Source organism: Dicentrarchus labrax, unplaced genomic scaffold (genome assembly GCF_905237075.1).
Source record: "Dicentrarchus labrax unplaced genomic scaffold, dlabrax2021, whole genome shotgun sequence".
NCBI lineage: Eukaryota > Metazoa > Chordata > Actinopteri > Moronidae > Dicentrarchus > Dicentrarchus labrax.
This window is the reverse complement of record NW_026136707.1, coordinates 28,129,539-28,156,594: the sequence shown is the minus strand read 5'-3', so window position 1 is coordinate 28,156,594 and position 27,056 is coordinate 28,129,539. Positions and strand designations below refer to the sequence as shown.

Below are 27,056 nucleotides of genomic sequence, written 5' to 3'. Positions count from 1 at the left end.
TCTAACTACATTTAATATAGTTATTTAAAGTTTGATGTGTGAAGAGTTAAATGGAACTGACTTTCTAACCAAATGTAGCGGCATTTTAAGCTGGATGTTTAAGACTTTTAACATTCAAATCTGTGCCCACTATGAAGTTCAACGCATACTTACTTTAGATTTTGACATCTCTTTTGTTTTCTCCACAGATAGCTGTCCCAAAGCTCTGTGATGCTGCAGAGGGAGCTGACCTGCTGGTGTTTGTGGTCCCTCACCAGTTCATCCGGAATCTCTGTGACGAGATAGTGGGTTGTGTCCCCACCAAAGCTCGGGGAATCACACTCATAAAGGTAATTTATTATGTAAACCCCTTCCACAGACTCACACTGGCTGTCTGACTCATACAGCTGCTCTATTTTACAGTGCCAGCAGCTCCCCACTGCCACTCACAACAGAGATACTGTGTTTGAATATGTGTGAGATGAGGCTGGAGTTGTGATCTGAGTGTGCAGCTTGCAGACAGATTCCAGCTCAGTGTCAGTCCCTGTGTGGCAGAATGAGATAGAGATAGCCTTGGTCTGTACTTACATACGCTATGTGTCAGAGTTGCTCACAAGTAATTTTTTGCAAGCCCAGTCAATTCTCAAGTCTCTAAGGGGCAAGTCCATGTTAATTCTCAAGTTTTTGGTCACCAGTCCAAGTCAAGTCTCAAATTTTTAAAACTGCATAACTATATCTAAGGAATTCAAAGCATGTACTGTATTATTGTCACCCCTTTACCTCTTAATAACTTTAAAAGGAAGGCTTTCATTGTGTGTTTTTTATATTGCATTGCAATAGCCTGTTTAAAGTGATCAAATTGGGGGGGAGTCGTACTTTTGCTGACCGCATGATCTCGGAAATAAACGGACTAAATATTTTTATAGACTGTAGGAACACTTACCTCTTGTCTTTTAGCAACAATAAATATGCATAAATCAGCAATCAAGAGATGTTTTTATTGAACAACCAGCGCGTCCGGCAGGTAAAGTTTTTCCCCTGCTTAGCCTCTCAGCGACTATATTGTTTGTTTGATAGTTGCTCAACAACTAATATTACTCAGGATAACAGGAAAATATTGCTAACATTATTGGGCATTCAATAACAACTTGGAGTGATTTCTTTCTACTTCTTATCTTAAGTCTATGTCAAGTCTTTCAAGAATGTTCAGAAGTCCAAAATTACGTTAAGTTAATTAAGTCACTGTGTGTGCAACTTAGGTGTGTGTATGTCGAAGTTGCAACCTTGAGACCCCGTCCGTGCTATGTGCTAGGCTCGTCTTTGTTAAAAAGACATTTTGGAGATGGTTGCAAGATAAGAGACACTTGACTTATGTCCATACCACCCTTAACACGCCCAATCTCATTTGATTTCGGAAGCTAAACAGATTCAGGCCTGGTTAGTACTTGGATGGGGGACTGCCTGGGACTACTAGATGCTGAAAGCTTGGGCGGCTGTGGCTTAGAGCTAGAGCGGGTTGTCCACTAATCGGAAGGTTGGCGGTTTGATCCTTGGCTCCTCTGGCTGCATGTCGAAGTGTCCTTGAGCAAGATACTGAAGCCCAAATTGCTCCCGATGCTGCAAGTGTAATGATGAGCAGTTGGCACCTTGTGTGGCATCTGTGTATGAATGTGTGTGGATGGGTGAGAGTGGCATGTAGTGTCAAGTGCATTGAGTGGTCGAAAGACTAGAAAAGTGCTATATAAGTGCAGTCCATTTACCATTTCCTTACCGGCATGGTAAACAAGGGTTTCATTAATCTGAGGGTTTCATTAATCTGAGTTGTGAGTATTTTCATGTGAAGTCTGTTTCTCAAAGTCTGTACGCTGGCTGCTGTAAAACAAGATTCACATTAAATGTCATGGCGTGACAGAGAAAAACGTGTAATCTGAAATTTACCGTAAACTGTTAGTTGTCAAATTTGTCCAACAAAACTCGAGAGAAGCAGCACAATTAGAGAGTATTTCCATCTGTGGTGAGCAAGAGTTTTGTGCTAAAGGAATTAAAAGCCTGTCACTGAGTTCAGTGATTTAAGCAAATAAACGCCCGGGCTATTAGAAGGTTTGCGGTATGTTAATTATTGAGTGGCCTTCTTTATATGTGACAGTTGAACTAATGCATAGCTTTCCATCAGAATCAGCTTTATGGTGTCAGAGGGCTGAGGTGGTTGTAGAACTGCTGCCATCGGCTTTTTATAGAACATATAATTCCTCTCGAATTGAACAAACTGTCTGCTCGACCCTGAAGCTTGTTTGGACGGTTATCTACATTTTCACTGCAGCCCAGATGATTAAGATGAAAGCTGTGACAGCACTCAGCCAATCACACACACACACACACACACACACACACACACACACACACACACACACACACACACACCCACTTTCTCCAGCTTGTTAGTAGGTGTGTACATGTTAGAGGAAACAAATCCTCCAGCTCTCTCCAGGTAAAAAAGTTGGTTAAAAACTGTGGGCTGGGCCATTATGGCAGAGGAGGATTTATATCATATCACACTTTAGGTGCTGCAGGACTTTGGCTGAGAGAGACACCAAGGCTGTACTTACCCTTGATTTCGCTTGGAATAGAAAGCCGGGCGCAATCTAGGCCACAGCTGTTGACCAACTCGCAGTTTTGAGTGAAACAAATCCTTCTAGATAAAAACATCATCTCAACTTTCCTTCTCACAAGCACGTTGTCTCCAACTTTAAATAAAAAAAAAAGACCATTCTGGTTCAAGGTCATTCTAACAAAAGGTTGCACAACAACTACTACAGTTACAGTCCCTTCATGAATGCTTCATGCACAGAGAGAGAATTACATTTATATTAGAATAGGATAACATTAGAAAATAAATCAATAAAGCAAACATGCAAAATATATCAAGACAACAAATACAGCATACAAAGTTATTTATACATATATATTCCACATGTATACACCCATAACGTGACTGTGCCAGATTGTTTGTTACGCAGAATTGCCTTAACTTGTAGGAAGGTGTGTCTACTCAGAGGTGCAGTCAGTAAGTATCTGCTCTATGGTCCAGGGTTTGAATGCCCAGGTGGCCAATGTGGCGATTCATTTAAGTGTACGTAGTTTGTGTGTTTTCAAGTCCTTTTTGTTGCAACCTGCTTGGACCCTGATCACTGCTGCTTGCAGCTTTATTTTTCAAATTGGTTTTATCTCATTGTGACATCAAAAAATGTTTCATAGTTGTTAAATTCACTTTCTTCATTCAAGTGTGAAAGGAACTTTTTAATATTTCAGCACGTCCTCGCGCGTCACTGTGTCTGTGCTTCAGAGGCACAGTTAGTCAACAACAGCAGCAGGAGAGGAGGGAGTCTGGGGAAGATCAGATCAAAGTTTGAAAGATGAGACATTTTGTATGCTGTTTTCTTCATCATCATGCTGTTTTAAATACCTGTGGTTATAAATGTTATGTCCCCTGAAGTCTGCATGAAAGTCACATAGTATTTAGATATGTTCTCCCTGCTGCACATACAGCCAACTGAGTAGCATCAGTTTTTCCTTTTATCTCTGCCTGCTTCCCTCCACTTGTCCCTCACACATCTACCATCTCTCACCCTCTTCCGGCAGTAACACGTTCCTCACATCCCTCTGTCTCTGTGTGTCAGGGGATAGATGAGGGTCCCGAAGGCCTGAAGCTCATCTCTGACATAATTCGAGAGAAGATGGGGATTGACGTCAGCGTCCTCATGGGAGCAAACATCGCCAACGAAGTGGCAGCTGAGAAGTTCTGTGAAACCACTATCGGTAAGAAAGATACATGTGGCTGTGCAGTTTAAAAAATTAATATGATACAAATCCTTACGCTTGCCCATTTTCCTTGTTTCTAACACAAACAAAATGTTCACTTGCTGCCTGATATATCCCACCCACTGCCATGATAACCAGATAATCAGTGTTTTTCACTTCACTTGTCAGTGCTCAGAATGTTATGGCTGATCGATGTAATTCACCAACATGGACAGTGCCATGCATTACCATTAAACAGCGACCTGCTGATATTTGAGGATTACCACTTCAAATAGGCTATTTCAGAGCCATAATCAGATCAAGGATTAAAAAAAAGTAAAAAAAAAAAAAAAAGATAGACTAAACCAGCAGAATTCAGTGATGCTAGATGCCCACACAGATATAACACACATATAACCTACATTATAAAGCCACATAATCAACCCACACATGACAACAAATCGTCTGCAAGCTGTGTGTACTGCCATTACTACAATAACCAATTAGAGCAATAACCAAACAGAAACAGACAGTATTTTTGCCAGATTGTCAGCATCTATGACAGTCTGTCATCACAAATAATGAATATAAAAAACTTACCAATGATGTTTTCATCCAGCTGCTGTCCATTTAAATCCAATCCAGCAAAAATGACATAGATCCACTGTATATATTAAATGTCCAGAAACTTGCTTAAACACGACAAACATATTTCACCACCATCATCATCACAGTTGCTTTCAGCAAGGAACTGTACTGTCACCTACGGACCACACTGAGACCCTCTACAGGAAAGGACAGAGCAGGCTGTTCCTTTTGAGGAGGCTCATGTCCTTCAACCACCAGTCTGTAGTGGCCAGTGTCATCGGTAACACTTTATAATGAGTACACACTATTAAGTATTAGTTAAGCATGAATAAATACTGAATTCATCATTTATAACGCATGAATACACATTAGTATGTAGTTTATAAACAGTTAAAAATGTTTTATTCATCATTGATAAGCACATTAGTTATGGATTAGTAAATACTGAATTCATCATTTATAAAGCATGATTCTGCTGTAAATAGTCATTACTATGTGGTTTATAATCACAGTTATAAATGTTTTACTCTTCATTGTACTGTACATTTCTGCATGCACTTGCACATCCACTATTCAGACACGTATTAATGATTAGTGACTGTGTTAGCAGATGTTCTATAAAAACTCACAAATTCATTTTCTAATGATGGCCTATAAACAGTTGTTAATGCAGGAATTCATGAATTGAGGCAGTTACAAAGCACTTAATACTCGTTAATTAAGTATTTTGCACAAGCTCATCTAAAGTGAGCACTATCTATGGCTTATTAAGCATTTACAAATGAGATATAAAGGCTGACAATGCCTCGAGACTCACAAAATGTTCAGTTATCTTAACAGACGAAGGAGAGACACAACACAAAGGGATATAGAACATATTGTATTGATATTTACTGCAACTTCCCAACATATTGTATGAAGACGAACAAGGGTGGTTATGAAGACATGCTATTGTTGTGATCTTATCTGGGACGTGTACGTTGAGCTTGCAATCCCGCTCTCAGCACGTCATCAACGTGATGACGGTGGGAGGCGGGATGTTACGTCATAATTACGTTAACTCTCAGAAGTTTCTGACAGTGCAGCCAAGGGGAGCATGGGACAATTCAATTCATGGACAATTCAATTCAATTTTATTTGTATAGCGCCAATTCATAACAGAAGTTATCTCAGGACACTTTTCAAATAGAGCAGGTCTAGACTGAACTCTTTATAACATTATTTACAGAGACCCAACAGTACCACCATGAGCAAGCACTTGGCAACGGGTGCAAGGAAAAACTGCCTTTTAAGAGGCGGAAACCTAGGACAGATACTTCGGCTCTAGGTGGGTGGTGATCTCCTCTCATCCTCTACACTGAGCTCAGGCAGCTCAGGAGCACTTTCAGCTACAGACTGACCCAGCCCCAAGCCTCAAAGCGGCTTGGAGGCTTGTTTGTACCATCTGCCATCAGACTCCGCGACGCCACAGCACCCAGTACCTCCAACTCTCGCTGACTAAGACTTGTTTAAACTCCAACCTACGACGCACAAACTTTTTGCACAACTATTTATATTTAATTTCTACATTTAGTTTAGTTTTAATCAAGCTGCTAAAATATTTGCACACCATTCTTACTTTAGTATTGCATAGTGTATATACTTTCCTTTATAGTCTTATAATAGGGCCTGAGCACAAATCCTATTGTAATTAGGGACCGAGCCAGCCACCTGCTGGGAGGTCCCTATTGTTTTTGCTATGTTTCTTATTATTTGGGCCCGAGCACAAATTCATATGTTTGATAAGAGTCCCGCCCTGAACACGTCTATGTAATAATATTCAGTAATAGTGAGAGCGCCACCTAGTGGCAACAGGAAGTATCACGTTTTATACTTTAATGTTCTACTCCTAGAAGGATTATCAGATCCAGCTGAAATTTACTTATAAAATGCAAAACACATTGTTGATGATATGTGATGAGTGTGGTGAGCGGGTGTGTCTGTGGTGTGGCGTCAAATTTTTATATACCGCTCCAAAACACAAGTTTTCTATAACTTGAGTGTACATTGTCCATTCGTCTCTAGACTTCACTTGTCTGATAAGAGTCCCGCCCTGAACTCATCTATGTCATAATATTCACTAATAGTGAGTGTGCCACCTAGTGGTGGAATTTATTACACTTTAATGTATTTCTCCCAGCAGATTGAACACATATAGCTGAAGTTTGGTCAGAAGACCCTTAAAATTTTGACAATGACATCTTACGAATCTTATGAATTTTTATTGAACCGTGTTGCCGTAGCGACACGGCGAGCATCACCCTTTTGTATTAACATTTGATTGCATTTTGCAGGGGCTAAACAGGCTCAACACCTCATGAAACTTGGCACACACGTCCCATATGGCAGCATTTTACATTTCATATGGATGTTGCCTGTGGGTGTGTCAAAATGGCAGCCCTACAAACTTTAAAAAAACCAGACCTGGTGTCCTGTTTAGGGGACATGAATGAAAATTGGCAGGCATATATAGCAAGTTAGGACGTACAAAAAAGCCTCTTGGACCCATAACCCAAACACAACAGGAAGCCGGCCATTTTGAATTCCATGGTCATTTTCGGTGAATTTTCTGCCTTGCATTTGAACGGACTCCTAGGGAATTAATTGGATCTACTTCAAAATAGGTCAGTACAGTCAAAAAACATTGCTGATTAAAATTTTTACTATTTGTGACTGTACGTCGAAGGGCGTGTCTGTGGCATGCCCTCAAATTTGGTTTAGGATGAATCGAATGTCAAACTCTGATGCCATTTCCGCCATCTATCTATCTATCTGTCTATCTAGTTTAGCTGCATTTCTACCGCAAATATTAATTCAATAACTGCTTCTAAACCAAAAACTTCGCCACCGGACATGTTAGAGCGGGAGTCTGACCTGAAATCACAGAGAAAGGAACAACAATCAGGATTACAACTTTCTGTGACGTGTTCCTCAGGTAAATACTGCTATATATATATATATATATATATACATATATATTATTATTATTATTAATCTCTCTCTATCACATAATGTTATGTTAGTGTTTATACCTTAATTATGAGAACCAACACTGTGTTTTATGCTTGTCTTTACAGGTACAGCAGTGAGCAGTGACCTACAGTCTACAGAGCCCAGTGAAGTTAAACATATTATATATTACATAATATTAACATTAGTCAAGCAATTGTTTCTAGTGAAGAAACAGCCAGTAAATGTACCAAAGTAATCAGAGTAATAGTATAATGATTACTGTAACCTCCCATCTGTTATATTCTTTGTACACATTAGTTTACTGAGACCATGGAAACTTACCATAATAAGGCAGAAACCTGCCTGGAATCATTTATCCTGTACAACATGTCAACATAACTGAAGGAAATACTCATCTAGTAAAGTAACTTGTTTATGTGGTTTTAAAACAGCTAAGTAACCAACTGTAAACTGTATTGTATCCATATTTCATAGTCTGATATTTTAACTTGAAAGTATTATTACCAAAGTTAACTTTCAGATATTTGTTAAAGCTGCAATTATGTTTTAACCCCATTCAGATACTGTATATATACTGAATATTGTATCATTTATATTATATATATATATTATGATGTCATTTAAGTTCACATTTTTATATTGATAGATGTTACACAAACCAGGTTTTCAACTCTTGTACATGCAGTAAATCTTCATAAAACCTCTGTGAAATAACATGTTATTTATATAAAACCACACTTATTACTGAATTTAAAAATGAAAAACTTTTCTTAAAAATAAAACACTTAATTCATGTTTCATTCATATTCCAGTTACACATGTTGCAAGTAACAAAGCTATAACTTTTATGTAAACTGTGCAGATCTTGTCCTCCATCAAGGTTTATGGTTTCTAGTATATTGAAGTGTGAGCTGGTAATGGAGCTCTGCAGTCAGTGTTCATCTTGATGCGTCTTCCTTTGGATACCCAGACTGTCCTGATGCTGCAGCTGTCTCTGTCCTCTGATGGGTCCAGGAACACCTGAGCTTCATCAGGTCACCTGTAAGACAAGGAAGATTCAGTGTTACTTGTAAGGCAGCATATAATACAGTACAACAGCTCATTGTGGCTCAAAGTAGTCCTAAGTTATAAAATAAAATAATAAAGCCGTGTCTCTGGTGGGTCCCTTAAAACAGTCTGAGGTTACCAACACAAATGTCTAGCTAATGGCAGCAGATACACACACACACACACACACACACACACACACACACACACACACACACACACGGGACATTTACTGTGACTGTAACTGATGTTGTTGTTTCCGGTGTAAAAACAGGCATTTAGCAGTGAGCCTCATTGTTGTTTATAATACAATAGGAGATGATATGAGTAGGAGATGTTACACTGGACCTGCACTTATATCTTCAGTAATACCAGTACTGCAGTAACGCTAAATAAACGGATCAGAAACCTTTATTAGTCGCGGTTTGACTCCACAAAACAGCCTAGTGAGCATCGAAGTTACACAGTATTACTAAACTAATGAATCCCTGCAGTATTTCTCTCTCACAGTAGCTCTATCGTTAACTCCAGTGCACGTAGATCAAGTTAATTTACACACCGTAACACACACACACACACCGGAGCCAACCAGAATTACGGCTCTGGAAAACAAGCTAGTCCCCCCCTCCCCCTTTAACTAACTCCTCTTACCAATTTTATCAGATTGACTTCAAATTCGATCACTGCAAGCTAGACACATTGGTGATCAAAAGTGAATCAAATATTTACTGTGCGTTTTATTTGTGTAGTGCCAATTCATAACAGTTCCCACCATGAGCAAGCACTTTTATTGTAGCGAAAAATAGAAACAGAAATACAGCAGACAGGCTGCAAGCTTTAAAAACTCTTCTTTAAAACACTGCCTGTTCGCATCCCCCCGGAAACCGAACCTGACTATTATTTGAAAGCTGGGACCCAAACCAAGGCAGTTACAAGTGAAATATATCCAGGTTTTCTGACATAACTTTCCCTTTTGAACTATAATAATAATTGTGCGTTTGTTGCCTCACTGTCCACAAAATAAGTCCTTTTATTTTTACTTTTATTTCAGTAAAATGTTAAGTGCAGGACTTTTACCTGTAATTGAGTTTGTTTACATGAACAATATAGGTTATTAAAGCTGTAGTAGGTAACTTTAATAAGAATAATGGAATGGAATATTCCACTATACCTAAAAGAAAACAACCAATCAGAGCAAAGAAAGACCAACGCGTTGGGTTGCAGGCTTGAACATAATTGATTGTTGAGTCTCATTCCCAGCATCGGTATTTGACGACCAACTATCTTGGCTTTGATTGGTTGTTCTGTTTAGTTGTTCTGTTTAGGTCTGTTTGAGTCTTGCAATGTCTGTATCATGTACTACTGTCTTTATATAGTGAAATTATCAGAAAATTTAACAAAATGTATTTGTTTTATAAAAGTTACCTACTGCAACTTTACATACCTAGAGTGTTGACATGTTGTAATATTAGACATGTTGAGGTTGACTGTGTACCTGGATATTACTTTTCAACCTGGGCTGCAAAAAGCTGATTTTCTATTTCAGGAATATAGATTGAAAAGAAAAAGTAGGCCAGGTAATATTTTGTCTTTGTCTATTTTTAAATGAACAGTCTCATTCTGTTTGAGTTCCATGTATGTTAGATTTCAAACAGTGGCGGAACTAGACTTTTATACAAGGGTTGGCCAGAGGGTGGTCAATGCTTTATTTTGGGGGGCCATATACTAGGCCTAATAAAGGAAAATCCTGAGATGCTGCAGGTCAGATTCGAACCCGAGCCACTGCAACAACTCCCTATATGGATCGCCAGCTCTACCGACTGAGCTAACCTGGCGCCGACAGTGGCATAAGTTAAACTCAATCAGAAGAGCTTTATGACGGACGGAAAGTGGCTGGAGGAAATGGACCTAAGTCTCACTTTCAGTTTCTGGCGCAGCGATTAAACCAGTGCACGGTCATTCATTCAGAAAATTAAAAACACCCGTGGGAAAAGTCGGTGTCTTGGCAAAACAAAGAGAAGGCTGCACATCACGGACACTAGACACAAGACTTGGCTCAAGGATCACATAAAGACGCCATCGGTATGAGAATTAATGAATGACTTGCCGGGGTAGTTTCATGTTGGGAGCTGCCTGGACTGCTGATATCTGAGCTGGGTCTGTCTGTGCCTGATATGTTTTTTATTTAGCAAAAAGGTTGGAAATATCTCTCTTCCTCTTCATTGTTATCTGTTTATTCTTCCTTCTCTGTTTGCGTTTAAAAATCTCGCTGTTGTCGATGTGATGTGCAGTGACCTGTCAATCACCTGGGGTGGCACCCAGGGTGTCCAATCAGGTTCCAGGGGTGGCCAGTGCCTGATTGGTAGCATAAAAAAATAAATGAGGACAGCGAGAAGGCATTTGGTAGTAGGGCTGCACAATTAATCAAAATATTTTTTGAATCGCAATAGTCCATCGTAGAAGCTGCAGTTATTTGATAAAGGTAAATGTGTGACAAACAGCATTATAATGAAGTACTGTAGTGCAGCAGATATGTCCTGGCCTGCAAATCTTACTCGCTAGATGTAAAAAAACATGTTTGTTTGGTACAGACCCCAACAAATGTCACATCATGATTTTAACAGTTTCTGTTGTGGAATTTTCTCTGCTGCTGGTGAAGAAAGAAATAGAGAACTTCTGCCGGCCAACACGTTTATTTTCTTTGCAAAGAAAAGGTCAATCAACACACGAGCGGTCAAAGATGAAGAAAGACCCCGAACATGGGGAGATCTAAACATTTATACCTGAGGACCACCTCTTTCACACCCCTTTGTCTGTTGTAGGGGTCTGGCCCTCCAGGAAGTGCTTTCCCACCCCTCTGCCCACTGCAGGCATCGGGGCCGACCCCCTGCTGGTGTGTTTTACATATGAGGTGTCCTGCAGGATCTTGCATTCAGGAGCAAAGCCAAGTCCAGACATCACAATCTACAAAACACAAAAGGACCTGGCATCTTGTGTTAGGAAGGGGGAGGTTGGGCATCTGCACTAGCTGAAACAAAGAAACTGAATCTACCATTACATTTCTTTCAGTGAAAATTAAACTTGTGATGCAAAAAAATGCTTATTCTCAGTAATCGCAAACCATAATGCAATTATAATATCTGTCACAACAATCTTAATATGATTTATTTTTGTCATATCGTGCTACCCTACTGGGTACTGAGTAACTAGCTATTGCTATGGCTGCTAAAACCGGTGATGTGTCTTATGTTCTAAAGCCAGCCACTGGTGAGCTGAGTCGCAGGCAAGGCCATTAGCTGGCTTGGGTTGGGCTTAGATGGGCCATTTCACGCCGCTGCAATTGTCCTACAGCATTCTAAAACTGTTTTGGTCTGAACTGTGCTTAAAGTGCTTAAAAAACAACAACATACAGTTGAGGGCCGGGTACATAAAGGTGACGAATGCCAGATGCTTCAATATACAGTATGTACATAGATTTGTCATCATGTACATAGCCAACTGAGGGGGAAACGCAGTACATAATGACTGTAAACATCTCAAAAATATTTATTTTAACAATAAAATAATAATAATGTCAAATATAACATCCCATAATTAAAGTTCAGTGAATAGTTTACTTGTATTGCATCATTTAGCTGATGTGAGACTGTGTGTGTGTGCGTGTGCGCGCAGGTAGTAAGATTCTGGAGAACGGCCTGCTGTTCAAAGAGCTACTGCAGACTCCGAACTTCAGAATCACAGTGGTAGATGATGCAGATACAGTGGAGCTGTGTGGCGCCCTGAAGGTACACACACTGTGACACAACCAAACTCACATACACACACAGAGCTAGTATAGCTAGCTATAGTATAGGAATCGTGCAGCTTCTAGCAGGGACCTTCACTGACTACTACTACTACTGTCTAGGTACTTTACAAAGAAAAAAACTGGAAAAATCTACTCATATTAAGTATCAGTCACACTTTAATAAAGGCAACACCCTAACTGCATTGCACAATAGGTATGTCCAGTCCTTCCATAAAAATGCGGAGTTTTTTTAGCTTTGCTAAGGTGCCTGAAGTGTGTCCAAACTGAAAGTGAAGATTTCAGCACTCTCAGGTCCTTGCAGTATACCACTTTATTTAAAAGCTTTCAGTCTATCTGACCTTCATCGGAGTATATGAAGGTCAATGTAGTTGTAAGTAAATTGCAGAATATGATAATGATGAACTAGTGAACCACTGTCCCAAGGCATTGTTAAGTTATGGATGCATTCAGGTTTACTGTATGTGAATTCATGTGCTCTTTGTCTTCATGTTCGTATCAGAATATTGTTGCAGTGGGGGCAGGCTTCTGTGATGGGATGCGGTGTGGTGACAACACCAAGGCGGCTGTGATCCGTCTGGGGCTGATGGAGATGATAGCCTTCGCTAAACTCTTCTCTAAGAACGGCTCTGTCTCCACGGCAACCTTTCTAGAGAGCTGCGGTGTGGCTGACCTCATCACTACATGCTATGGTGGCCGAAACCGACGAGTGGCAGAGGCCTTCTCTAAAACGGGGAAGGTAGGTGCACCGTCACCAGTGAAGGGACATACTGGTGGATCTAATGGACCTCCATTCTCTTTTTGCTGTTTCTCTGCTGTTGCTGTTAAACAATGTCCACAGTGACACAGTCAACACCACAGAGCAACCAATGCCAGACCCACTCCCCACAGCCAAGACACAGCCAGATGTACAACCCCAGCTTAGGCTGATATTTTGCTATGGTAACCAGGTAGCAATTTGTCCGCGTTGGTATCATCAACCGTAAGCAAGTTAATGTTAGCCAGCTAAAACCAGTATCACAGTGTATTTCACAAGGTTTGCAGTAATTTTTTGGTAACAAATGAATCGCATTTTTGGAGGTTTTTTTCTAGGGGTCCACTATGAGCAGTCGGACATTTTGGATTTAACAGCCATTTCTGGTGATTTGCACACATTGTATTTGAACAAACTCCTCCTAGGTAATTTATCAGATCGACTTCAGATTTAGACACAGCCATCTAAAGACATTCGACTCGCCATGAAAGAGGGATGTGTCATAACTTCTGCGTACATGATCCGATCTCAACGAAACTTCACATTTGATAAGAGGATGAAGAGGAGGAGGTTTAAACCCTACATCCCTGCAGTCATCACAGGAAACGTAAGGTCGCTGGCAAATAAAGTGGACGAACTGGAAGACCTTACCAGAACATAGAGGGAGTACAGGGAGTGTACTATTATCTGTTTCATGGAAACGTGGCCTTCATCATAATCACAGGCGACTTCAACCATGTTTCTCTCTCATCCACACGCCCAACCTTCCACCAGTTTGTCACATGCACCACCAGAGACAATAAGACCTTGGACCTGCTGTACGCAAATGTTAAAGATGCGTACAGCCACCACTTGGCAGGTCAGACCACAACCTAGTCTGGCTCTCACCATCATACAAGCCTGTGTGTCAGAAGGAACCAGTCACAGTGAGGAAATGGTCTTCTGAGGCCATAGAAACACTGCGTGGAGCGCTGGAGGTCACAGACTGGGATGCTCTGTATGAGCTACACGGGGAGGACATTGATGGCCTTACTGACTGTGTCTCTGAGTACATTAGGTTCTGCTTTGACAACTCCATCCTCTCCAAGGAGGTCTGATGCTATCCAAACAACAAACCGTGGGCAACCAGCAACCTGAAGGCCCTTCTCAATGAGAAGAAGAGAGTCTTTTGATCAGGGGACCGAGCAGAACTCAAGCGTGTACAAAGAGAGCTCAAACATAGCATCAGGGGGAGTAAGGACGCATACAGGAGAAAACTGGAGGACAAACTGGAGAACAACACCACCAGAGACGTGTGGAGTGGGATGAGAGAGATCACCGGCTTTCAGGGGAGAGGTGGGGGTGCAGCTTAGGGGAATCAACAACGAGCCAACGACTTGAACCAGTCCTTCAATAGGCAGCCCCTCTACTGCTCCTCTGAGCAACAACCCCAGGACACCCCCCACCTCCCACCTGGACTTCATCAGCCAAGTGAGGAGAGAGCTGGAGAGACTCAAAAAGAGGAAAGCTGCTGGACCGGACTGCATCAGCCCTCGAGTACTGAAGGCATGTTTTCGTGCTGGAAAACTCCAGAGCTGGTCTGGAGTTTTCCAGCACCTCTTCATCCTGAGTCTACACCTTCATAGAGTGCCAGTGCTCTGGAAAACATCCTGCCTGGTCCCAGTGCCCAAAAAAGGACGTCCTGTGACACTGGAGGACTACAGGCTGGTAGCTCTGACCTCTCACATCATGATGGTCATGGAGAGACTGGTCTTGGCACACCTCAGACCATTAGTGTGCCCATCGCAAGACCCCCTGCAGTTCGCATATCAGCCCCATGTGGGAGTTGATGATGCAATCATCTACCTGTTGCAGAAGGCCTATTCCTCCCTGGACAGACCCAACACCTCAGTCCGCATCATGTTCTTAGACTTCTCCAGCGCCTTCAACACCATCCAGCCCAGACTGCTAAAGGCCAAGAGAGAACACTGCGTGGGTGCTCCCCTCATCACATGGGTCGATGACAATCTGACGGGCAGACTGCAGTTTGTGAGATTAAATAACTGTGTGTCTGACCGTCTGATTAGTAACATCGGGGCCCCCCAGGGAACTGTACTGTCTCCTTTCCTCTTCACTGCCTACACTGCAGACTTTAAGTACTGCACTCTGAGTCATGTCATCTTCAGAAATTCTCTGATGACACAGCTATTGTGGGGTGTATGGAGGGCAGAGGGGAGGCTGAGTACAGGGACCGGGTTGATCGCTTTTTGAAGTGGTGTGGGGAGAACCACCTACAGCTGAACTTGGCAAAGACAAAGGAGATGGTGGTGGAATTCAGGAGGAACAAGCCCCTGCCCTCTCCTGTCAGCATCGGTGGATATGGTGTCGGCGTATAAGTACTTGGGTGTCACACTGGACAACAAACTGGACTGGTCCACTAAAAAAGGGCCTGAGCCGGCTTTACTTCCTGAGGAGGCTCAAACGCTAACGTACTGTTTTGGTCGCATAGCTGGGCGTCGCAAAATGGCTAAGCCACGCCCCCCAGAAAATTGGTACGCATGTGTACCATGATGGGACAAGCATAAAAGCCTCTTGGACCCATAACCCAAACCCAACAGCAAGTCGGCCATTTTGAACTTCGTGGTCATTTTTGGCAATTTGTACACATATTTGAACGAACTCCTCCTAGGGAATTTATCGGATCGACTTCAAATTTAATGAGCGCAATCTAAAGACATTTATGTTTAAAAGTTTGATAAGAGTCCCGCTCTGAACACGTCTACATGGCAATATTCAGATATAGTGATAGCGCTACCTGCTGGCAATAGGAAGTAAGCGATGCGTGGCGATTTTGATCTGATTTACGTGAAATTTTTATGTTGTGGTCCGCACGTGTTACGCCAGCACATGACGCGGCCGCAGCACACCCAGAGTTGCGTGGAGTGCGAGAGCCCGTTCATTGCTGCTTGCAGCTTTAATGTTAGCTTTGATTTTGGACTTTCTGTTGGACCCTGTGTTGTGGTGGGTGTCGGTCATTTGTAAACGTTAATGGACTCAATTTATAAGCTAACATTAGCTAGTGTTGCACACGGTTGACACTGTAGGAAAGCAGAGAGAGATGGCGATCGAGTGTGCAACTAAATGTCATTTCCATATCCATGCATAGAAAACAGATAAATCAGTAATCACTAATTTTTTATGTTGCTTTAAAACCTGTTCACTTATTGGCAATAAAAAGTGACTCATGCATAGGGATGTAACGATGACCGGTGTAATGGTAAACCACAATAAAAATGTTGACGATAACAATTACCGTTTTCATTTCAAATATCATTATTATCACGGTTGATTACCACGGTGTGGAAACCGTGTGTTTAATCCTTCCCAGCGTCATCCGAGGTTCCTGAAGTTGCCGCGCAGGCTCACTGCGCTGAATGCAACGTGCGTGCAATTTGGAATCATGGCAGAAGGAGGAGATGACAGCGCTCAGGACATTTATCAGCCCTCTAAGAGGACTAATTCTGAAGCATGGGCATATTTTGGTTATTATAAGAATGCCGAGGGACAGTTGATTGAAGATAGTTATCCTGTCTGAAAAACGTGCTGGAAAAAAGTTGCTGCTAAAGGCAGCAATACGTCAAATCTCCTGACTCATCTCCGTGACCATCACCCACAACTTTATAGCCAATGCAAGGTAAGTTAACGTTAACTTTTTAGCTAAAATGCATGGTGTGGGGACTTCGGATGGAAGGAGAATGCAATGATCCGCCTGTCTAACTTGTTAATAACTTGTCAATAATCTAAACAAATGCCTACAGCATTATCTACCTAAAATGCACATTTTCGTTCAGTGGTGGTGTGTGGAGCAAATCAGGACACATTTTTAGCCTCAGAGCTAGACGGATACCCATTTGAGTTGCGTTTATCAAGCAGTAGTAGGCTACAGTATATCATTGCATGCATTTCTTGATTTCCTTTTCATGTCTAGGTTTTTCAGTGTCCTACTACAAGAATGCATAATTTATATTTGTCCTAAGTTCAGTAAATCGTTTAATTCTAGCGAAGTTGGATAACTTTAATTGACTTAGTCACACGGTGACGGTCTGAACCACGTGTCTTTGAAAACACGAAACATTATTTGCCCTGTAAGATAATTAATTTCTAGCCAATCGTTTTCTTTTGATTTCGCAACAATAACAGCTAAAGGCAAAATTGTATGAATATTGATATGAATGGTAGCCTAATGATAATAATAATAATTAATAATAATGACATGGCTATTCTTTTTTTTTTACAGAGAGGACTTGCAGTGGGGCAGCCAAGTACTACTACAGGTTCATCAGTGACACAGACTCTTGAGCAAGCATTCCAAAGACAGTCTGCTTATGCACCTGCATCCAAAAAAGCTCAAGACCTAACTGCAGCAATCTCCTATTGCATAGCAAAAGACATTCTGTTCCATTGATTTGTTTACATATTTAGTTTTTTTATTTTAATGTCATCAACACTTGAACATTTGGATTTGATTACATATGCTTGTAGTTATTTTTGTAATTTGTTTATAGTGGCTATTTATTGTAAATGCATAATGCACTTTTGTCTTATTTTTAGTTTAAAGTGTTCACATACACTTGCACAATGGTTCATTTTCCTGACAAATAAGCTACTAACAGTTTTACATTTGAATTTTGATGATAAAGAAAACAAGTATATAACTAGTGGTGTTTCTTTGATTTGTTTACATATTGTTCTTTATGTCTTAGCTTGAATGTTTGGATTTGTATCATTTAAACCTGCACTACTGGAAATATTCCTGACAAATAAGCTGTTTACATGCTGAACCATTGTTCCTTTGATGTTACATTTTGATGCTTTTGATAAGGTTTTGTAATATAATAAACACTGTTACACTTTTTGAAACTATTTCAGCTTGTGTAGGCCTATCAGTGCTTTCTGAACATATTGAACACACTTTCAAAAAATACCGTGATAATACCGAAAACCACGATAATTTTGGTCACTATAACCGTGAGGTTAAATTTTCATACCGTTACATCCCTACTCATGCATGAAAGTAATGGGTAAAATGCTTTCAAAATCTTGCATATGGAACCTACTTTGACTGACTACTTTCTTATAAATTTGTATTATCTGATTGTCTCAACCACTCAGAGCATTGAGCAGCTGGAGAAAGAGATGTTGAATGGTCAGAAGCTCCAGGGTCCTGCCACTGCAGCTGAGGTTTACCACATCCTCAAACAGAAGGGCCTTGTGGACAAGTTTGTATAAAACTGTCTCTTTCTTTATCTCTGTCCAGGTCTCTTTTTGGTATTTAAGGGTGTTGTGTTTTTCATTACTCCAGTAATGCTTTGACTATAAAAAATATAAAATGTCATCTCTGTGTTAATTCAAGAACTGGAGTGGAAACTTTTGTAGCCTTGGTGTGCGTGTGCTAATCTATTAACGCGTATCAGAAGTGTAAAAAACACAGGTTGTGTGGTTTTACCAGTTACTGCTGCTATTTCCTAGTAAACAACAGTTTATCTAACTTCTGTGCAGCTTCTCCACTGATTGCCAGGCTACTTCACAGGTACAACAAATCTCTGTGAAGCCAAGAAATCAGTTTTCTGACTCCTAGTTCTCCTAATGGTGTTCATGCAAGAATCCACCATACATAAAAGAAAACAACTAATGAGAGCCGAGAAAGATAGAAAGAGACTGTTGATGACTTGAAGATAATAATGTCATTCCCACTGTCTGTATTTGATCACCTGGGAAAGAGACTCGACAATCAACTCTTTCTTGGCTCTGATTAGTTGTTTTCTATCGAGTACTCTGGATTTATACAAATTACATTAGGAGTACTAAGAGGAACAAGATTTTTTCATAGATTATCTGTCTCAGGATATAGTGAAAGTTTCAGAAAATATTAGTTATTTTTATAAATGTTACCTACTGCTGCTTTAATCAAAAGAATAGATAATGAGAATAATCTTTAGATGCAGCCCTTAGTAATAGAATAAATAGTATGACTAGTTGCAAAAAAATGATACTGATTATCATCTCGATGCATAAAACCTTTTAAAGTGGGTGAGGTCTTAACACAGCACGTTTAATCATGCTTCTAATGTCTGCTCTTCTCATTCTCTTCCACTATCTTGTCTAACTGTAAACATTCTCTCTTCACTGTCCTGTCTGAATGTATCCATCCTTTCTAGGTTCCCTCTGTTCACAGCAGTCTATCAGATTTGTTTTGAGGGGAAGCCGGTTCAAGAGATGATCTCCTGCCTGCAGAGCCACCCAGAGCACATGTGATCCCCCGGTGGGTCTCACAGGGGGATGGGATTCACTCAAATGATTCTGAAATTCTGCAGTAGGTTCTGTACAGATATTGTGGGCTTTGGAATATCAGCCTTACCCAAAAGACTCAAAGACAAGGTGGACAAAAAGAAACAAATTCCAACAGTGTTTCATTTGCATACAATAGAGGAAAACTGATCTCATTCTTAAAATGCAGAGAGAAATCAGCTCTGCTGTTCTGCTAATCGGACCTCTCCTTAAGCTGAATTTCACTCCAATTTGGACAAATCCAAAGTAATTGCAGACCAAGGTGTAATGTAACAAAAGCAGATATTACTTCTTGTTCGACACTCAATTTTAGCTATCTGACAGTATTAAGCAGTTAAGTGAGCAATGGAATTTTTGCAGTATCAATAGACTGCAGTGTTATATCCCCATGCAGAAGAAAATATGCAGTTGTCATGGTGTCTCTATAGCCGGTATAATGACAGAGCTGCCACTCACACCACATGTTCACTGATGATGCTTTAGCCGTGCTACTCCTTTCTACTTAAACCAACCAGCTCCATACGGTGGTAAAAAAATCACAAATTATTAAGCCATTATCTTATTTTTTTATACTTTTGATATTAATAATATTAATATGATGGTACTCAAAATGCTCAAATTCTGTTGTTTCAAACCTGGACTAATTCTTATGATGTGTAAGTTGTGGGCAAAGCAACATAACCTTTTCCAAAAAAAACAATTTGACATACGTAATTTTAAAGTCAGTCTGACCCAAAATAAACAGAAATTAGTCATCTAGATTAGCTACTGTGGCTAAATTAATGATAAGCCATCGTTAGTAGTTCCACCTGTCACCGAAGTCAAGTGGAGGATAATGCTGCTGCCAGTTGCTGTCCTCTCTCTGACTGTACTGACTTAATTTGCTCCCAAGGTCCCTTTCAGATAGTCTATATCACTTTAGTTTAGCGTAGCCATTTCGAATCAGTCCAAAATCTAGGTCCATGAAGGTCTTTGAAAATAGATCAAATACAAGCAGTCAGAGGATCAGACAGGTTGGAAGCAAACCTCCAAAATAGTGAAAAAAAATAGATAATGGTGAATGTTGAAATGATTACCCAAACTGTCAGTCGTGAACATTAAAACTGTAGTAGGTAACTTTAAAAACAAATTACTCTCTCATATTTGCTGAAGTATTGAGACAGATAATCTGTGAAAAAAAATCTGGTTCATACATTTGCCAGAGGAACCAGATTTTTTCAGAGATTATCTGTCTCATTTACTACTGTCAGGATATAGTTTAAATATGGGTAAAAAAAGTTATTTTTATAAAAGTTACCTAGGCAGTTTTTCCTTGCTGCCGTCGCCAAGTGCTTGCTCATGGTGGGAGTTGTTGGGTCTCTGTTAATAATTGAATTGAAATTGAGACCCATGTTTTTCCTGTACATTGAGGGATTGTTTACATTATTATTTCAGGTGCAGTTGTGTTGTGGATACAAGGTTCTAACTGGAGCCACAGACCACCAAGAAACAAGGATTGCCATCAGTCAACCATTTATTAACCAATTCAGTGTTTCCTTTCTAGGATGATGACTGCCATGGTTCTAAACTAAGAAAAAAATAATTATTTCCAAAACAAGTCATTAATCCATTCTTTAAATCATGTTAAACATTTACACATTTAAGTATCATAAATCTCTCAAATACAGATTAGTCTGACATAAATCAGCATAATATTATTTAACAAATTTAACCTTCCTGTCTTATACACCATAAAAATGATGTAAGTTAATATAAAGAAATTACTGCTCACATTGAAGGTTAAACAAAAGACACACTGTGAACATCTACATTATCTACATCATCATCCAGGTGAAATGTTTGGAGACAAAGGTGGTTTAGATCATTAGATTTGTATCTAACTTATCTGATTGGTTTGCCTCCTCGTGTTTCTTGACCGGTCAGACTTCACTGGAGTGATGTTGGCTTGTTCCCACTTCTCAGATATTTTCATGGTTAGTGTTAGCAAGATAACAAGAAAACAGTGGATGGACCCACATGAAAATGACAGAGGTGGACCTGGTGCAGTTCACAACAACATAAAGTCCTGACCCATTCATTAATAAACCAGAATGATCCTTTAATCACTCGGTCCATCATTTTATTTAAAAACACTATTAACACAGATTGTGATACATATACTTACTCTACTGCATTCTAGGTGTTTAATTTGTGTTTGCTTGTTTTTTAAAAAATGGCAACTTTTGCAAATACTGTATATTTCCAGGTTTGTGACCAAATGTTTGAACCTGTGTTTTCTTGTTGTGACAGTAGAGTGGTTCATCGGTTTCTTACTTATCAACAGGCAGGTGCTGTCAGCCATTACAAGCCTGTCTGTGGACACCAGCATGATACTGGGTCTGTGTCACTCTGATGCACTTTAGTGATGTCCTGCACAAGCAGACAAAGCATTGTGACTTAGAAGATAAGGATATTTACTATGTGTTTCAGTATTTTATAGTATTGCTGCCAGGCCAGAAAAAGAGAAACAGATCAGTATTGCATCATAACATTTTATGTTATTACAACATACAATCTCTTGTTTATTTTGTTATAACGTAATAACCTATATTGTTACATTATAATGTGAAATGTTTCACATTTTAACAAGATAGTGTAAAAAGGAGTGGTGGGCAACGATTAAAATCTTTAGTTTCAGTTACGCAAATTCCATACTGAATTCAAAAGTAGTGTATTGCGCACTTTAAAATGCTATATGAGCAAAAGTGCAATAAAATTTGGTTTGCACTTATACACAACTTTACACTTTAAGTTGTTATTCAACAGCAGTATTCCCTTTACACGATAGCAGTTAAAATAATTCTTCTCTAAGGGCGTTTTCACACATACCTCATTTGGTCCAGACCTTCGAACTTTTCAGTTTGGTCCGAACCAAAATTGTAGGTGAGAAAGGTGCCACGGACCACGGTCCGGATCAAAAGACCAAAATTTGGTCCGAACTAAAGAGGTGGTCTCGGTCCGGATCAAACTGAACCATGGTTCTTCTCCCACACTTCTGGTTTGTCTGGATGTGTATTAAGAGCCAGTGAGCAACGGACTTTCAAAATAAGAATAATAGTAAAAAGAAAAACAGTTAATGTGAGATAAAATAATTGTCTGCTTTTTTAGTTTATTAATTAATGTGTTAACGCAATCATAACGCTATAACTTGCCCAGACATAGTAGAAAGGTTTCTTGTTATGACTTGATGAGTTTGTATGTCATAGTAACCTGAAGAAGATATAATTTATTAATCCCGAGGGGATTTTTTTTATACACACACACACACAGGCTGAAATACACACTATCATGCACTTGTGGACATGCAAACAGGGAGAGAGAGATGGTGGAGTGATGGGGCTGCAACGTTAACAGCGCCCCATGAGTAGGCTTTGGGTTAGGTGCCTTGCTCAAGGGCACCTCAGCAAAATATTCATGTTTTCACTGCCAGTCAGGTAGAATAGGTAGTTAAAATAGTCATAAGAAATCTCAACTGATAATAATTGAATTATCCTGTTGTACATCAAAAACAGAATAGTATCACAATAATCTTCTTGACAAGTCTATCTCTTGAAAATTGCCTCTTAAAGGAATGGGCAGATGTGATTGAACACAGTGGTCCTCTGTTGTCCTTTGTTGTTTATAAAGGTTGTATAGAGAAATTAGAGTAATTTACATTTGTATTTAAAAAGGGTTTTGCAATTGGGATTTTAGAAGAGAACGTGCTGTTGTAAAATGTGCAATCTGTTTGTGTAATTATCACAATAAGATTTTCATAATGAATGTTGTTACAACAAAAAGAAAAATAACGTTTTGTGAAAAAAAATAATTGCCAAACCAAATGCAGTTTGAGGTACTGTGAGCAAAAAGAAGTAGTCAACTAAAAGAGTCTAACTAAAGGCCAATGTAGCCAGTTGGCATTTGACATTAAAATGGGAATTTGTCATTTGAAAATTAAATGAATAACTTCAGCACTCACTTTGCTGAAAACTGTTCTTGCAATTAAAGCTGCTTTTAAGAGATTATGGTAAGGTTGAAACAGAAACCTTGTTGAGTAGCCTACTTGTTATTCTTGTTGTCATATATTTAAATTTGTATGGCTCTTGTAAGATCATGAAAAAAAAGGTGAACGAATTAAATTCCATTAGAGCATTTTATATACTTCCTACCATATTTTTGAATGAATTTTCTGCACAATTTAATTGGTTAAATAAATGTTATGTAATGTATGTTTTTTTTTCCTGCAAAAAATCAGCCTGATTAAAAATTCCAGAATCTATGAATATGCAAATGTTTATTTGTAATATTTTCTTGCTGGACACAAGATGTCCCCTACTTCACTGTACAGTCCATTCTTGGTGTATGTGCACACTGGAGAAGTTGCATACTGGACCAGAACTGATTTTTTAATACCCCAACCCCTGTAAAGGTGTTACCCTGTGGCTATTCCCGAACACTGAAGGAGATCTCAGAATATTTGAATTAAAGAAGAAATGAGAGAAAAACAAAGTAGGATTTCTGGAAAACAATATATAAGATATACATACCTTAGTTATGTAGACATTTACACAGAGAACAGGTATTAAACCATCTATCAGTTCATACAACTGAAATGTTACCAATAATAATAGGTCTGTAACAGTCGGAAGAAGTTATGCCAGACACTGGTATTTTGTGTAGATTCAGTATAAAATCTATAAAATCAGTATGAGCAGACTTAGTGCTAGAAATAAACCAGAGCCTGTTTAGACTGCTTAGAATAGGAAACGAAGATTATGTTGGGTACCTGCTCATGTGGGCAAGGGATTGAAGGAGCAGACAAAATGACCAAAGTGCAACAAATAAGAAAGATACTGTGGCTTTTCTTTTTGGTAAGGGGAAGGAAAAGTAATAACTGAATTAAAGCTGCAAGCAGCGTTGGGCGGGACCTCGCCATCGACCCACGTCGGGGGCCGCACGGTGCCCACCGCAGCCGCGCCACGCCATGTCACCCCACGCCCAAGCCCTTGTCGCCGGAAGGCAAGGAAGACCGCTCTACGCCGTCACGCATTTCAGACACCGTGCAAAAGACTTACGCGTTCATAGCAAGACTATTCACTGTGAAACATGGGAATTCAGCGCCATGCCATGGATTCACCGTTTGACGCACAGTGAATATTTAATAAGCTTTTGATCACCAATGTGTCTAGATTGCAGTGATCGAATTTAAAGTCAACCCGATAAAATCTGTAGGAGGAGTTAGTTAAAATAGAAGCCCTGAAATGCGGGAAATGGCATCGCAGTTTGACATTCGATTCAACCTGGCCAAATTTGATGCCATTCCACGGCATGCACTGAAGCACAGTAAATATTCAATGAACTTTTGACGCGTCACGTGCAAATGTAATGTGCAGACTGCGACATGAATATTTGCATTCAGATGCGTTTAGGCCAGGGCTCTTAACAAACTTGTGAAGTTTGGGTCCAAATAGAGAATCTGTACTGCAGTGAGGTTTAGCAGTAGGGTTGGGTTTCCATTGTCATGTCAAGGCTGATTTTTCAAGGCACGCCCCGGACACACCGTTTGACCGCATGTACAGATTTAATAATGTAACATCCTGAACTTCTCTGCATTGTATTCACCAATTTTGATGTTGTTGTGATCAATTCACTAGTTGGAATTAGTTCAAATTCACGGAAAATGACCACGGAATTCAAAACGCCCGACTTCCTGTTGTGTTTGGGGTATGGGTCCAAGAGGCTTTTTTGTATGTCCTAACTTGCTATATATGCCTGCCAATTTTCATTCCAGTCCCCTAAACAGGACACCAGGGCTGGTTTTTTGAAAGTTTGTAGGGAGCGCTATCGAGCCATTTTGACACACCCACAGGCAACATCCATATGAAATGTAAAATGCTGCCATGTGGGACGTGTGTGCCAAGTTTCACGAGGGGTTGAGTCTGTACAGCCCCCGCAAAATGCAATCAAATGTTAAAACAACAAGGTGATGCTCGCTGTGTCGATACGGCAACACGGTTCAATAAATATTCACAAGATTCGTAAGATGTCATTGTCAATATTCTAAGGGTATTCTGACCAAATTTCAGCTAGATATGGTTAGTTTGCTGGGACAAATACATTAAAGTGTAATAAATTCCACCACTAGGTAGTGCTCTCACTATTACTGAACATTATCACATAGATGTGTTCAGGGCGGGACCCTTATCAGAGTGAAGTTTGGAGCCGAATGGACAACGTACACTCAAGTTATAGCAAACTCGTGTTTTGTGGCGGTACATCAAAATTTCACGCCACAGGCACGCCCACTCACCACATTCATCACATATCATCAACAATGAGTTTTGCATTTCAGTTATTATTATTATATTATTAAGTAAATTTCATCTGGATCTGATCATCCTGCCAGGAGTAGAACATGAAATAGTGGCTAAATCAGATCAAAACCGCCACGCAGCGCTTACTTCCTGTTACCAGTAGGTGCCGCTATCACTATATCTGAATATTGTCATGTAGATGTGTTCAAGGAGGGACTCAGACAAGTGAAGTTTTGAGCCAATAGGACAATGTACACTTAAATTATAGCAAATTCATGTGTTCTGGCGGTACATCAAAATTTGACCCCATGACACGCCCTTTTAACAAAAACTCACCACAATCATGAAATATCATCAACAATATGTTTTGCATTTTATGACTAAATTTCAGGCGGCTCTGATCATCCTGCTAGGAGTAGAACGTGAAAGTATAAAATATGACATTTTCTTTCACCACTCGGCAGCGCTCTCACTATTAATGAATATTATCAAAAAGACGTGCTCAGGGCGGGACTCTTATCAACCGTGCATTATGGTGTAGATCAGACAAATGCTGCGTTTCATTAGTCGTTCAACATGCCCTCGTTCACTTGTCCTCGGAACTTGCCCTCGGGGGAATCCCCGCCGCCATTATAAGTGTCGTTCCAATTGTCTGGAAAAGTGAAGTGAACTTGGTGAGATGGACCCTCGGAGGGCTGAGGGAGCGAGTGAACAACGATGGTCACTCCGAGGTGGATATCACCCACAATGCATTGCAGTTTACGTCATTGCCGCTATAACGCCGACGGCTGCCAATGAGTAAGGGCAAGTGCGTTTCATTTAAATCCCCCGCTCCTCCCCCGCCCACTTTCCCTCCGCGCTCCAAGTGGCCTCCGTGCGACGTATGCTGTTACGTCATACCAAGGGCTGAGGGGAAGTGAAGGAGGGGAAGTGGAACTACTAATGAAATGTTTGTCAACAAAAAGCTCTGTAATTCCATTGATAAATTACTTTTCAATTTTATCTGGAAAAACAAGACGTATTATGTGAAAAAATCTGTTATTATAAACACTTTTGAACGCGGTGGTTTAAACTTTCTTGATTTTACAACCCTTAATAATACTTTTAAAATACACTGGATAAAGCATTTTCTAAAAAATCCCACATCTACATGGAATTTTATACCTAAACTATATTTTCTCTAAGGTTGGAGGTCTAGAATATTTACTTATGAGTGATTATAAAATTGAAAAAATTGCCTTAATTTTATCTAAATTCCACAAACAAATGCTCTTAGCGTGGTCGTTAATCTACAAACATAACTTCTCCTCACATAGGTGCTTCATCTGGAATAATCGGTTTATTAAGTTCAAGAATAAATCTTTATTTTATAAAACTTGGTTCAATAATAACATAATTCTAGTATCCCAACTAT

General features: G+C 39.9%; 1 protein-coding gene and 1 long non-coding RNA gene across 4 annotated transcripts in view; one reads left to right on the top strand and one right to left on the bottom strand.

The window, feature by feature from the left end:
• The window catches only part of LOC127367459 (glycerol-3-phosphate dehydrogenase 1-like protein), a 35,978-nt gene extending 12,367 nt beyond the window's left edge, over positions 1-23,611 (top strand). For 2 of the 3 annotated variants that reach the window (XM_051407336.1, XM_051407337.1), the window contains exons 3-10: positions 189-329; positions 3,657-3,795; positions 5,594-5,692; positions 12,097-12,209; positions 12,732-12,968; positions 18,135-18,241; positions 19,181-19,284; positions 20,745-23,611. In XM_051407336.1, the coding sequence (XP_051263296.1) occupies positions 189-329; positions 3,657-3,795; positions 5,594-5,692; positions 12,097-12,209; positions 12,732-12,968; positions 18,135-18,241; positions 19,181-19,277 (933 nt within the window). In that variant the 3' untranslated portion in view covers positions 19,278-19,284; positions 20,745-23,611. The remainder of the gene's footprint in view (positions 1-188; positions 330-3,656; positions 3,796-5,593; positions 5,693-12,096; positions 12,210-12,731; positions 12,969-18,134; positions 18,242-19,180; positions 19,285-20,744) is intronic. The other variant, XM_051407338.1, reaches the window with a different exon arrangement.
• LOC127367489 (uncharacterized) overlaps positions 1-27,056 on the bottom strand; it is a 118,870-nt gene that overhangs the window by 84,299 nt on the left and 7,515 nt on the right. The window lies entirely within an intron of this gene.